We start from the raw sequence: 12024 nt of genomic DNA, 5'->3' as shown, positions 1-12024 counted from the left end.
AATGAGCAAGAAAATTCAAAATTCTGCTCACCCACATCTTTTTGGCTAAGTGTATTTTGAGTTCATCTTCTCCTAGCCATAGTTTCTGCAAATTTACAAAATAAGGAAAGACCCAGAAGCTCCTCCTTCCTACCATGTGTCTTTGCAAGAACAAACTAAACGTTATTTTTAAATGAGAGTGGTATTCACACCTCCCAATCCAAGCACTCTCCGCAGTTCTTCAGAAAATAAGAGAAGCCAGAACAGAAGCCACTTCCCTGGACTACAGAGTATTAGATGAGGCAGCTAATTTCCTTTTCCACTCTAGTCAGGTTTCTGAAGTTGGACACCTTGAAAGCCTGTGTTCTCCCAAGTAACTGTCATGGTTTAACCCAGCCAGCAACTAAGTACCACGCAGCCACTCACTCACTCCCCTGCCTCCCCTGGTGGGATGGGGAAGAGAACTGGTGGAAAGGTGAAACTCATGGGTTGAGATAAGAACAATTTATTAATTGAATTGAAATAAAATAACATCATCATCAATTGTAATGAAAAGGGGGGAAAGAGAGGGAGAGGAATAATATCCAAAAGGAAAAAAACACACAAGCAAGCAATGCGCAGTACAACTTTTGCTCACCACCCACTGACGGATGCCCAGCCAGTCGCCCAGAAGTGATCAGCTGGTCCTGGCCATCCTCCCCAGTTTATATACTGAGTGTGACGTTCCATGGTATGGAACATCCCATCCCTTTGGCCAGTTCGGGTCAGCTGTCCTGGCTGTGTCGCCTCCCAACTTCTTGTGCCCCTCCAGCCTTTTCGCTGGCAGGGCCTGAGAAACTGAAAAAGTCCTTGACTTAATATAAACATTACCCAGCAACAACCAAAACCACCAGTGTGTTATCAACATTATTCTCATACTAAAACCAAAATACAGCATTGTACCAGCTACTGAAAAGAAAATTTACTCTCTCACAGCTGAAACCAGGGCAGTAACGTTAAAAGAAACACTCCATTTGAAGAAGCTTCTGTGAGATGCCTTTATAGATGCATGTGAGGAAAAGGAGACTGAAGGAGAAATGGAAGGCAAGAAGAAAAAAAAAAAAGAGAAAAAAAAAAAAGTTAAAATCAACAGTTCTCATTTGCCCATCTTTGAACCTAACCTGAGTTTACAGAGAGCTGAATCACAGATGGAAAAGCAGCATTTGGCTACTTAGGGCAAGTCTCAAACCTCCTAAGATTAACCCCGCAGATTTTTTGTTATTAGAAAAAATAAAACAGATATATTCTGCCTTTAAAATAATTTTAACTGTTCCCACCAGATGTTCACATCCACGGTTCAGAACACACATTCTAGAGGTAACACTAGAACAGCTAATAAGAACTATAACCACACAGACTGAAATGCTGCTGCTCTTCAGGGTATCACAGTGCCTCTGCCTCAAAGACGATCAGTTTCTATCAGGCGATGGGGACCTCAAAGTCACACAACAACTGCATTAAAAATAAACACAGATTATGGATAGTGATGGTGAGGTATGGATTGAAGGTGCAGGCTTTCCCTGTTCAACACACACATACAAATTTTCCTAGCATATTCAGAGAATAATGTGAATTCAAGGAATGCTTTTTTAATCCTCAAAACTGAAGGAGGAAAAAAAGAATAAATAACCCAAACTACAGTAATTGATTCTTCATGGGACATCCTGAACTAAAACTAAGGAGGTATTTTTATACTGAAAAAGGCAGAATGGAAAAACTATCACACTTTTCAGTTAAATTCCTTATCTCATCTCAATCTCTTTCCTAATCTGAGACTTGAGTGCCAGCAATATTACTTTTCTCTGAAATTCTCGGTCTTCAGAGTCATGAAAATGTTGGTATTTTTCACTTGACTTTATTTTGACATACATTTAATATACTCAGGTGCATACACAATGCATCTGATCCAACTCTGATCTCATTAAAACATACTCTGTAACAGAAGCAGGTCTGTTAGTTCCAATGGGTCAGAAGCAAAGGCAGGTTCATCAAGATTTGACTGTACCACAGCTAGCTGCATGGTACAAACTAGCTGTGATCATTATGCCTGTAAGCAAAGAGAAATCACATGTAACCGTAAGAACGGTGAAACATTTAAGCCAAGCTTTGAGACTCATACCAACAATAAGTAAAAACTATACACTCAGCCTGCAACACTTGCAGGACAAGAAGAGACCACCCAGGTTACTGACCTCAATTCCCAACAACTGTATGCAACCACGTAATTGCTGTGTAGTCCAGAAGTTCCCACAAAACATTCACTGCACCCACACATGCCACAGGATAACTTCCCAACCCCCCTTGCAAAATGAATGCTCCTCTGAAGCAAGGAAGCAGCCAACCAAGCATTGCCCTTGAACCTGTATCTTCTATCATAAACACTTCTACTGTTTTTCCCAACTTCTTACACCAGCCCCCAAGGGGCATTTGCCCGTATACTGTTCTCCTGCAGAGTAAGCCCAGCGCTTGAAAAGCTACAATTGAGTCCAGCAGCCCTAACATAACAAGGCTGCTGCATCACCAAGCCAAACATTCCCTGAGTTTCCAGTGACTGGTGCAAATTCCTAATAACCCAAGCAACATTTGAACATTGTTTCAGTTTCATTTCCTTGAGAGATGATTCTTTCTTCATATTAAAACCATCCTTTCAGAAAGCAGACAGACCAACCCACAACGTGCTGATCGGTATTTCTCCCGAGGACTCTACTGTAACACATTTACCCTTTTCTTTTGCAGCAAATGCCAACCTTCAACCAAACACAGTTTTACAAACAGCCATGACTGCCGGCAACGTTACCCCACTTCCAAGGGCTGACAATGTGTCTAAGAGCACTTCATGCAATCACACCACACAATAAATGGCATAGATGGGGCAGAGGGCGTGACTTTTTAGCCACCAAGCCCCCTCAGATGAGATAGCCATACCAAGCCTGTACCGGTGAGGCTGGCACAGCCTGCAACACACTCTGCTGCACTGCATTTTTTTACAGAGACACAGCACCAGTCATTTTTCCGTACTTTTTCACTATGCTAGCTCTGAAAGCTAAGCTCTGGGGGTTTATTCATTGATTAGGTGCACATTTCAAACACAGAAATGTAATTCTAGATTTACCATGGTACAATTACTTAAATTGTTTTTAAAGGCTAGGTTACAACACCTGAAACATTTCTTCTGGTTACTATATTTTGGAAAAAGCATTAAGCCTTTTTCAAAATACTTGTGAAATGTTATGCAAATGAAATTACTAGATGACAATCCAATATACTCAATGTCAGGCCACAAGATAACGCATCCTTGTGGAGGTGAGCAAGAAACATCTAACTCTACACAAATAACTAGATACAGTTAAGAATACAGACATTTCTCCCTACGTCCCAGTACCTGCTGGCAGATACAGTGCATGGGCTAGAATCAGCAACATGACACAACTTCACCACTTGTACCAGTATACATTATCATGCTCCTCTGTTCTTAGCCCTGCAACACACACTGGACAACAATGCCAAGATCTTTCCTTTTTCCCCACCTCCCACACTGAAATCCCAGGAGTTACAACAGGTAAGAGTCAAAAAAACCACCCAACTCTTTTTCCTAGCTTCCTCAGAAAAGAAATCCAGACATTACCCCATAAAACTGGCATGGCAACGTGCACGCACATACACCCCATGTGCAACACACCACAGAACTTTGAATGCTACTACTGTGCAGTTAAGAACACCATATACTTTTTCCACTCAGTTTGACCCCAAGTAGAGAGATGATCAAAGGGAAAGATGTAAAGTGTGTCAGTCTTTGTTATGCAAATAGCTAAATAGAACCAGATTTTTTAAAATAATTTTACATGAAAAAAATCTACATCCTCAGGTCAAAGGTTTTACAAAGCACAATTCCTACCAGTGTATTTTTAAGGTCTGTATAAACCTCTGGGTAAAAAGAGTGTGTAATTCAAACACTGACAGACAATTAACTGTAACCGTGTTAACGGGTGTCACTATAATAAACTGCACCAAACAGCTGCAGAGGCAGAATGGGAAGAAAGCAGAATTATGACAGATGTATACCCTGAAGACAAACTGAAAAACTGGCTTTTCCTCAAAGTAACCCACTAACTGCAATGAAACTAAGACCTAATTATCTCTAGCACACAAGAAATTGCTTCAAAACACTTATTGTACAAAAGGAAGTGTGACGCAGTCTTAACAAAGTGCATAGTAGATTAAGACATTTGAGACATTCGGCTCCTACTACTGTACTCTTTTTAGATAGCTTGTTTATGGCACCATCCCAGTCTTCACCGACCCACACCTGACATAGCAAGAAAAAAAACCCTCATTTTTTCCTTCTATATGCCCAGACACAAAAAAAAAAAAAAAAAAAACCAAAAAAAACCCCACACCACAGAAACCACCTACATCAGAAATAAGTTACACTAAAACTTTCTAATTCCTCTTTACTACCTATGAAAGCTTTGGTAGCAATGTTTTATAGTCACAAAGATACAACAAGAGTTCTTAAATGAAATACTACAGTATCACGTAGCACAGTCCACAGTACAAAAAAGCCACAGAACTTAAATTTGGAGAAACAATCCCCCCAAGCCTCAGGAAACACAGAAGTGCGTTCCAAGGCCAAGAGTGTTCTCCACAAGGAATATTTCTACTGACTTCAGCACAGCTATTCAAAATTTCACAAGGAAAGGCAGAAACACGATTTAGACATAATCCACATGCTCATTTATGCACCTGTGCAAGTCAGCTCATTGTTACCTTATAATATGGGCAGTGGCAGCAAATTCTTCTCAAACTGTGCTGGTGAAACTGACCGCCCAAATCTGGAGCAATGATAAATTGGGCCCCATGAATTAGTTCAACCCACCCTGCACTCATTGCAGTTCATGTCTTCCACCCAGAGAAAGCTGTCAGCTTGGTCAGCTCCAGCTGAAAACAAGAGCACGAAGCAGCAGTACTAACCACATGGAGAAAGCATTTGAGGAAAGACTGGAAGTTGGGGTGGGTTTTTTTAACTATATTCTGTGAACTGGGAATGAAACCAGAGAAGCTGGAAGGGAAATCTGCAGCTGTGAGGGGAAAGGGAAATTTATTATTATTATTTTATTTTAAACATATGTATTAAACATAGCTCAAAAGCAGGGAGTGAGTGGTATCCGAAGCCAAAGGGAAAATCCTGCCACTAAAGCATACAACCCTTGCTGTTTGAACAATATTCCACCGAGTGTGAGAAACCTCTAGAAATAGAATCATAACAAGCATATTTTGGCATAACTTTTATGAAGGTTTTAGGTCTGCAAGTGTGGGCAGCTTTTGACTTACTTAAAAGACAGCGCCTGCTTAAAAAAGAAGTTACTCCAAGTAACACCTAAATCTCTCTCTAAAAGGAAAAAGCAGGGCTAGCATAAAAACACCTTTCTGCTTTCGCGTTAAAATGTCAACTACAAAGTGTTGCTAAATGCTATCGTGATTTCCAGTGCCACCTAACAGCCACCCGAGGAGCAGAATCTATTTTTAACGCTTGCGTGCAGGCACACTAACCAGCCGCTTGTATGTCACGCACGGCCAGCTCTTCCTCAACGCCTGACAGGTCTCCGGATCCCACGGACTTCACCGGCGGGCCAATCTCATAACTTTCTCCGAATAAAGCCGTCAGCCGAAGGGCAGAGACCGAGGAGCAGGGCGCCGGCGTGCGCGGCCGTGTGGAGCCGCCTGGCAGGTGAGCAGCGCCTCAGCCGACCCGAGCGGGCGGCCGCCTCCCGCCGCGCCAACGGCCGCCAGCGCCGGGCCGCCGCGCCACGGGCCGGGAGCCGCCGCCTGAAGAGAATTCAAAAGCGGCGCCTCACGCCCCCCCCGCTCGCCGGCTCCAGGCCGGCCGGCTGTCGCTCGGGGCGGCTCTTCTCCTCCTCCTCCTCCTCCCGCAGCGACCCCACCTCAGCGCCCGGCCCGGGCGGGCAGCGGCTGCCCACGCCCGCCCGCCGGCCGTTAATGCCCACGCCGCGTTAATGCCGGCTCCAGAGCCGCCGAGACACGGCCAGCGGGGGGGAGAGGAGACGGAGCCGCCTCCCCGCCGGGCTGCACCGCCCCGGCGGGCGGGGGTGGCACCTTCCCGGGCAGCGGCACGGCCGCCGGTTTCCATTTGAAACGGCCCGGCTCGCCGCCCCCCCGCCTCCGCCTCCTCCTCCCGGCTCCCGCTCCCGCTCCTCCCCGCCGCCGGCCGCACCAATCCGCTCGGCCCCGGCTGCAAATCAAACTTGGTGCCCCCGGCCCCGCTGCCTCTCCCGCAAGCCCCCGTCACTGCCGAAAACGGCCAAAAGCACCTTCCCCACCCGCCCCCATGCCCTCGCTGCGATGGCGGGGTGGGGACGGGACGGCGGTTTGGCGGATCGAGCAGCAGCAGCACGGAGGAGACTTGAGCTCTTTTTCTGTGTCTGTCTCTCCTCCCACTCCCAGACAGTTCTGGAAACTGTGTATCACCTCTTGTCACAGGAAACCAACCAGCAGGCGGTGCAAACAAACAAACACCCTTTGCCTCCACCCTCCCCAAAATAATGCACACCCCCACCGCCTAGCGTTAATGAACTGGCGGGCGCGAACGGGAAGGGAAAAGCAAAAGGGAAAAAAAAAAATAAAAAAGAAATCATCCTCCGAGCAGGCGGCTACCCGAGCCCGGGGACGGGCAGGGTGGCAGCAGCATCGGGGCGGCTTTGTCTAATTTCAGCAAGTGGAATAATCGCCGGAGCCGCTCTCGCCTCCCGCGGGAGGCCGGGGCCGGACCGTTACACGGGAACGCCGCCGTTCCCCGGCGCACCGCAGCCCAGACCCATCTCGCCTGCCAGGCCCCGGGGGAAGAGCGAAATCGCGCAGCTACCCTGACTGGCGCCCAAGCAACTTCAGGCGTTTGCCGCCGCTCCCCCGCGCTTGTTGTTCTGCTACGTTACGCTCGCGTTTCGACACCGCCGGTGACGTTCCGTTCCCTCGTCAACAAACTCCGGCACGGCCGCACCGATTCCCCCCGGCGCGCCACAGCCGCCCCGGGAGGCCGGCAGAGCGCCGACACACCACACACACCGGGGGGGGGGGAAGGGGGGGTCCCGCTCCACCGCCTCGCCTTGCCCAAGTTTGCACCGCGCCCCCCCACCTCCAGCCCCGGTGTCCGCTCCTGCCAGCGCCCCGCTCCCGCACTTCAGCTCCCCGGTCCGGGCGCTGCGGAGCCGCCGTGCACCTGCCGGCCGCTGCCCAGCGGCAGCGATGCCGCCCCCCCCGCGGCGGGCCCGGGCAGCTCCGCACGCCTCCCCCCGCACACACGCTCTCAAACACGTGCGCTCCAGGGCTCCCGCAAGTTGCTCTCCAGCCGGAGCCACCGTGCGCTCTCCCCGGGGCGGGCGGGATGAGGCCGGGGGAGATCGCAGCGCCCGTGACAGCCCGGCGCTCTCCACCTCCAGCGGAACCCCCCCGGTGCCCCCCGCCCCAGCACACCCTCCTGCGCCCGTCCAGTGCAGACTAACCGGCTGCGGCTCTCCCGCTCCGAAAGGCAACTTCTGCTTAATTTCACCGATGAGCAGGTTTTATGCTTTCCAAGCATTTTTTGTCCGACAAGCGAAAGCCAAGTGCGACTGGGGGTGGGGGGGGTCAATGTAACTACAAAGCTGCTTCTGCACACAAACACCTCCTCCCCCACGCACCCGCTCCCCGCCCCCGGCGAGAGGCGACGGGTCTCGCGGACATGTGGGTGACACGGTGACAGACACCGGCCATGGCTCCCCCCCCCCGCCCCCTTCCAACACGCCCGTACCCGAGCAGGACCTGCACTCTGCCATTGCCATCTGTCTACCAAGTTGCTCCAACGCTTCCCACTTGCCGCGGAGCGGAGGGGGATGCCCGGCGCTGCCCACCCCCACCCCCCACCGGCGCTGCCCGAGGCGCGGGGCCGGCAGCACGGCGCGCCGGCGGCTCCCTCGGCCGCTGCACCTGGAGAGCTGCCGCCGTCCTTTACTTGCCGCGCCGGGAGCCCCGCAGCGGAACAAAAAGCCGCCGGCCGCCGCCGGCACCGGCCCCGCCGCGCCGGGCGGCGGCACAGCCTCCCCTCCCTCCTCCCACCGCCCCGTCCCTCCCGCCCGCCTCAGCCCGGCACAAGTTGCTTGCGGGATAGCGGAGCCGCAACTCGGCCGCCTCCCCTCGCCCCGTACCGAGCCGCACGGCTCTTGGCGCCATGTTAATGACGTACTATCTTATTTCCACTAGGCAGCGACCTTCGGCACGAAACTGCTCTCTCGCCGCCTCCGGAGCGACAAAAAACCCATCAAATATGGCTGTGCTGGCGGCTCCCCCGGCTGGCGCTGCGGCGGCGGCGGGGCGGCGGCGGGCCACGGTTACCTGCTGGCGGCGGCGGCGAGGCGGCGGCGAGGGCGGGCGGCGCGGCCGGGCTCCCCCTGCGCGGAGGGCTCGGGGCCGCCTCATGAGTTCGGCGCGGCGCCGGGGAGCGGGCGCGGAGAGCGGCTCCTGCGCCACACACACACCCCGGCACCCGCGCTCGCTCGCTCGCTCACTCACTCACACACAGAGACTCCCTCTGACTGACGTTTGTACTTGTTATGGAGGAAGGACTCCGTGAATCAAACTCGTTTCTGGGTCACTGCTGCCACAGGGGGGAGCTACTTTAATCCCCTGCCAAAACTGGAAGGCGAAGGAAGGCGGGGGGGGATAGTAATAATAATGCAGCGCCGGGGTGGGGAGGCGGCGGCGGCCCCCGGGGAGCCGCCGTTAACTCCTGGCGGCTGGGGCCGTGTCTCGCCGCCCTCTCCCCCGGCGGCGGCCTCCCGGGGAGCTCCGAGCTCCCCGCTGCACCCACCGGGCCGGAGCCCGGGGGGTGCGCGGCCGCCCGGCTCCTGCCGCCTTCCCCGCCCGTATCCCAGCGGGCTCGGCCGTGGAGACCGGAGGGCGGCGTTGCGGCGGCTGGGAACGCGGATCCCGCCGGTGGCACTGCTGGCGTTACCCCGCAACGACCCGCTCCCCCCCAAAAAATGCCAACCGATTTCACAACCACGCTGCACAGGCTCCCAACGCGTGGCTCGCACCTCGCTGCGCTTCAGGCGGAGAAACTGAGGCACGTAGGAGTTAAACGCAGCGGCCGCAACACAGCGCGTAATTGCGAGGGCAAGAATAACACTGCGGGCGCCCTGTTCTCAGCCCCCAGCGTTATCCCTCCAGCTCCCCAAGTCCCATACTTCTCAAAAAAAACCCCCAAAAAAACAAAAAAAAAAAAAAAAAAAACCTGGAAAAAGCTATCACGTAACTGCGGTTCTATTCACATCTTTCTAGCAGGAAACGAAATTATCTTAAATGGGCACCAAATTACATGCTAAACTTGCCATTATCGAAAGAAAAAAAGTACGTTTGAATGCGGATTTCTTTCTTTCCCGCGTCAATCGCTTTACCTCCCGCTGTGCACCTGTGCTCCCCGACTGCGGGAGAACTCCCCCTTTAGAGCAGAATTCTCGAGCAAATACAGTATGAGGTAATATACACCACAGAGAAGATTCAACATAATCTCAGAGACGGAATTAAGGCGATCTGTGGAAAGTAATCCCCATGGTATGCAAATACAAATTAATGCAGCCTCCACAGCAATATTAGTCTGCCAAAGAATCACACCTTAATTCAACAGAAGAATTGGGTTGTTACTCATCCATGCAAACGGAGTCATTTATCCTGCCATCTCACCCACCTACCTACCTGGTAATGAAAAAGTACTTACATCGCTACACGTCCTGAAAGTTGTACGTTACAACAAAAATAACCTTTCCTTCCCTTCAAGATATTTTTTTGGACTGTGGAAATAAGTGGTGGGTTTAGTCATAGAAAAGCCTGAAGCATCTTCAGATTTTAAAGCCTAAGAGTTTGATTCTCCTTGTTTTCATTTACACGAAAACAAGAAAAACATATGCATTCTCTACATTCTCCCGCACTCTACCTCGGCATTCAGACCTGCGAAGGTACCGAATGGAGCAGCTTCGCGCAAATAAAAGTCTCATCAGAAGTAGCTCCACTGATGCCGTTCATCTTCCCAGGATCCAGGCCGTAGCTTTTTGCCACTCATGGTGCAGCCATCGGGCACCTGCGACCCATCTGTGTGATGCACCGGATTATATTATCTGATAAATAGTCCACTTATCACCAGAATTACATTTATACACCCTTACCCCTGAGCTTCCAGGAACCTAGCCCATGCACTGATTCTCGATACTGCCAAAGGAGTCAGCGACTGGAGGCACTGTTGATCTGAATTATCTGAACGGCATGTGCCCGCTGCGGGGCTATGGTATGAACCCCGCAGCAGACTAGGTCAGAGTGTTTTCACTCAGTGGTCTGTAGGTCTCTTTGAAGCTCAGGGGCTGCTTCTTTTAAGTCCATAAAAAGTAAAAAGCTACTGTCAGTTGGTATTTACTAACTGGAGGTATGCACCTCTACTGGATGAATGTGATTTCTAATTTTTTTTTTTTAAATACTGTCCATTGTAAAAGGCTGAAGAATCACAGGAAGTACTGCTTGTCCCACTTTTCTAGGGTTTTTTTTTCCCCCAAGAAAATTCAGAACTGGTTTCCGAGAAAATCTTAGATGTGAACATGCTCCAGTTTCTAAAGAGGATGATAGAAACTTTCCTGTCTCAAACCCCTTGGATTTGAGGCAATATTTTTGTTTTTCTGCCATTAGCTTTCCTCTGCATATACAGCCAAGTTTAAGTTACATCTTGTGTTTTAGGAAACATTTCTCTTGGAAGCCATGCAAGGCCTACGTGTAAGAACAGAACATGAATGTTTGCAGAATGGTGGGCTGTGTTTTAGAAAGTAGCGACTAAAAATGCTGTCTCAATTACTGCAGAAAATTCACCAAATGTGAGCCCTCTGCACTGTAGCAGCAGCTAGTTCAGTCTTTATGAGGAAGGTAGCACAACAGAAACAAAGCTGCTGTTACGCCTCTGCGTGCAGTGTATCGCCGAGACTGTTTTGCAATAGCGTACTTATGCGTTCTAAAAGGAATACTGAAAAATTGAAGGGCTAGTAGTTGGAAGAAGAATTTTTGAAATTATTGGAAAACATAAAGAAAATGTTACATCCTGTGTTACTTCAATGCTACAGGTATAAAGTTGTATACTAATACAACCAGGCTCAAACCGGGAATAACATAGATGAGCACACCCAAGTAAGCCACTGGCATCGTTAATACGAAACAATGCTAAGGAAAAGGATCTGCATATGAGCTGACTAAAGCAATGAGCTGTTCACTGCAGAATCAGCTTTAGCCGCTTAAGACACCATTACGACTCCTGCCTGAGAACAGCAGCAATGAACATCGTGTGATGGGCTGTAGGAGTGATCCTCGCTGGCTTCTCTAGGAACTCACTGCCCAGCTCAACTTGCCAAAGCAGCCAGGCTGCCTGCAGTGGAACAGAGGAGGATGGTAAAAGCAAGTCACGCAGGGCAAGGAAAGGAAACTTAATCCTGCATTAAACACCTGACCGCGGTCTGACTCTAAAGATTTGGAACCAAAACGGTGAGGGACAGCCTCACAGTAGTGTTCTGCCACCTCCACTGGCTAAATTTCAAGGTGATGGGTAAAATTCTGCTGGAGGTAGAGTTCGTAGAGGTTTTGCAATGGACATCAGTGGGGCCAGAATTTCAGCCTTCATCTCTTAACAGCTATGTACCCCCCTAGCAAATCAGGCATTTTCTTACAATAAATAATGTCACTACACTCTGTCCTGCTCAGTCATCTTTATATTAGTATAAACACTGATTCCAGGAGTACTCAGAGAATATGTATGAGGCTTGGAGTTAGGCTTTGTGCTAACAGACAGAACCTCTGGCCCCTTCTCCAAGTTGTTTCATCAGGTATAGTTGCTCATATATTAAATTTTATTGCAATTTTTTGATCATTTATATAGGTTCTTAATGTCTCCCTTATTACTGCTATTTCTGAGCATCTGCACAAAGCCAA

The 12024-nt window shown here is 50.1% G+C and overlaps 1 protein-coding gene across 11 annotated transcripts in view; it reads right to left on the bottom strand.

Annotated features, from left to right (window-relative positions):
* The window catches only part of JADE1 (jade family PHD finger 1), a 48671-nt gene extending 38517 nt beyond the window's left edge, over nt 1-10154 (bottom strand). The window contains exon 1 of one of the 11 annotated variants that reach the window (XM_055797838.1): nt 10001-10154. In XM_055797838.1, coding sequence (XP_055653813.1) covers nt 10001-10061 — 61 coding nt within the window. In that variant the 5' untranslated portion in view covers nt 10062-10154. The other 10 variants (XM_055797844.1, XM_055797841.1, XM_055797842.1 and 7 more) reach the window with 10 other exon arrangements.
* Between the last annotated feature and the right edge of the window lie 1870 nt (nt 10155-12024).

Source organism: Falco peregrinus, chromosome 2, assembly GCF_023634155.1.
Source record: "Falco peregrinus isolate bFalPer1 chromosome 2, bFalPer1.pri, whole genome shotgun sequence".
NCBI classification, from domain to species: Eukaryota; Metazoa; Chordata; class Aves; order Falconiformes; family Falconidae; genus Falco; species Falco peregrinus.
Note: the sequence above shows the minus strand (reverse complement) of the source record. Positions and strands in the feature narration are given on the sequence as shown.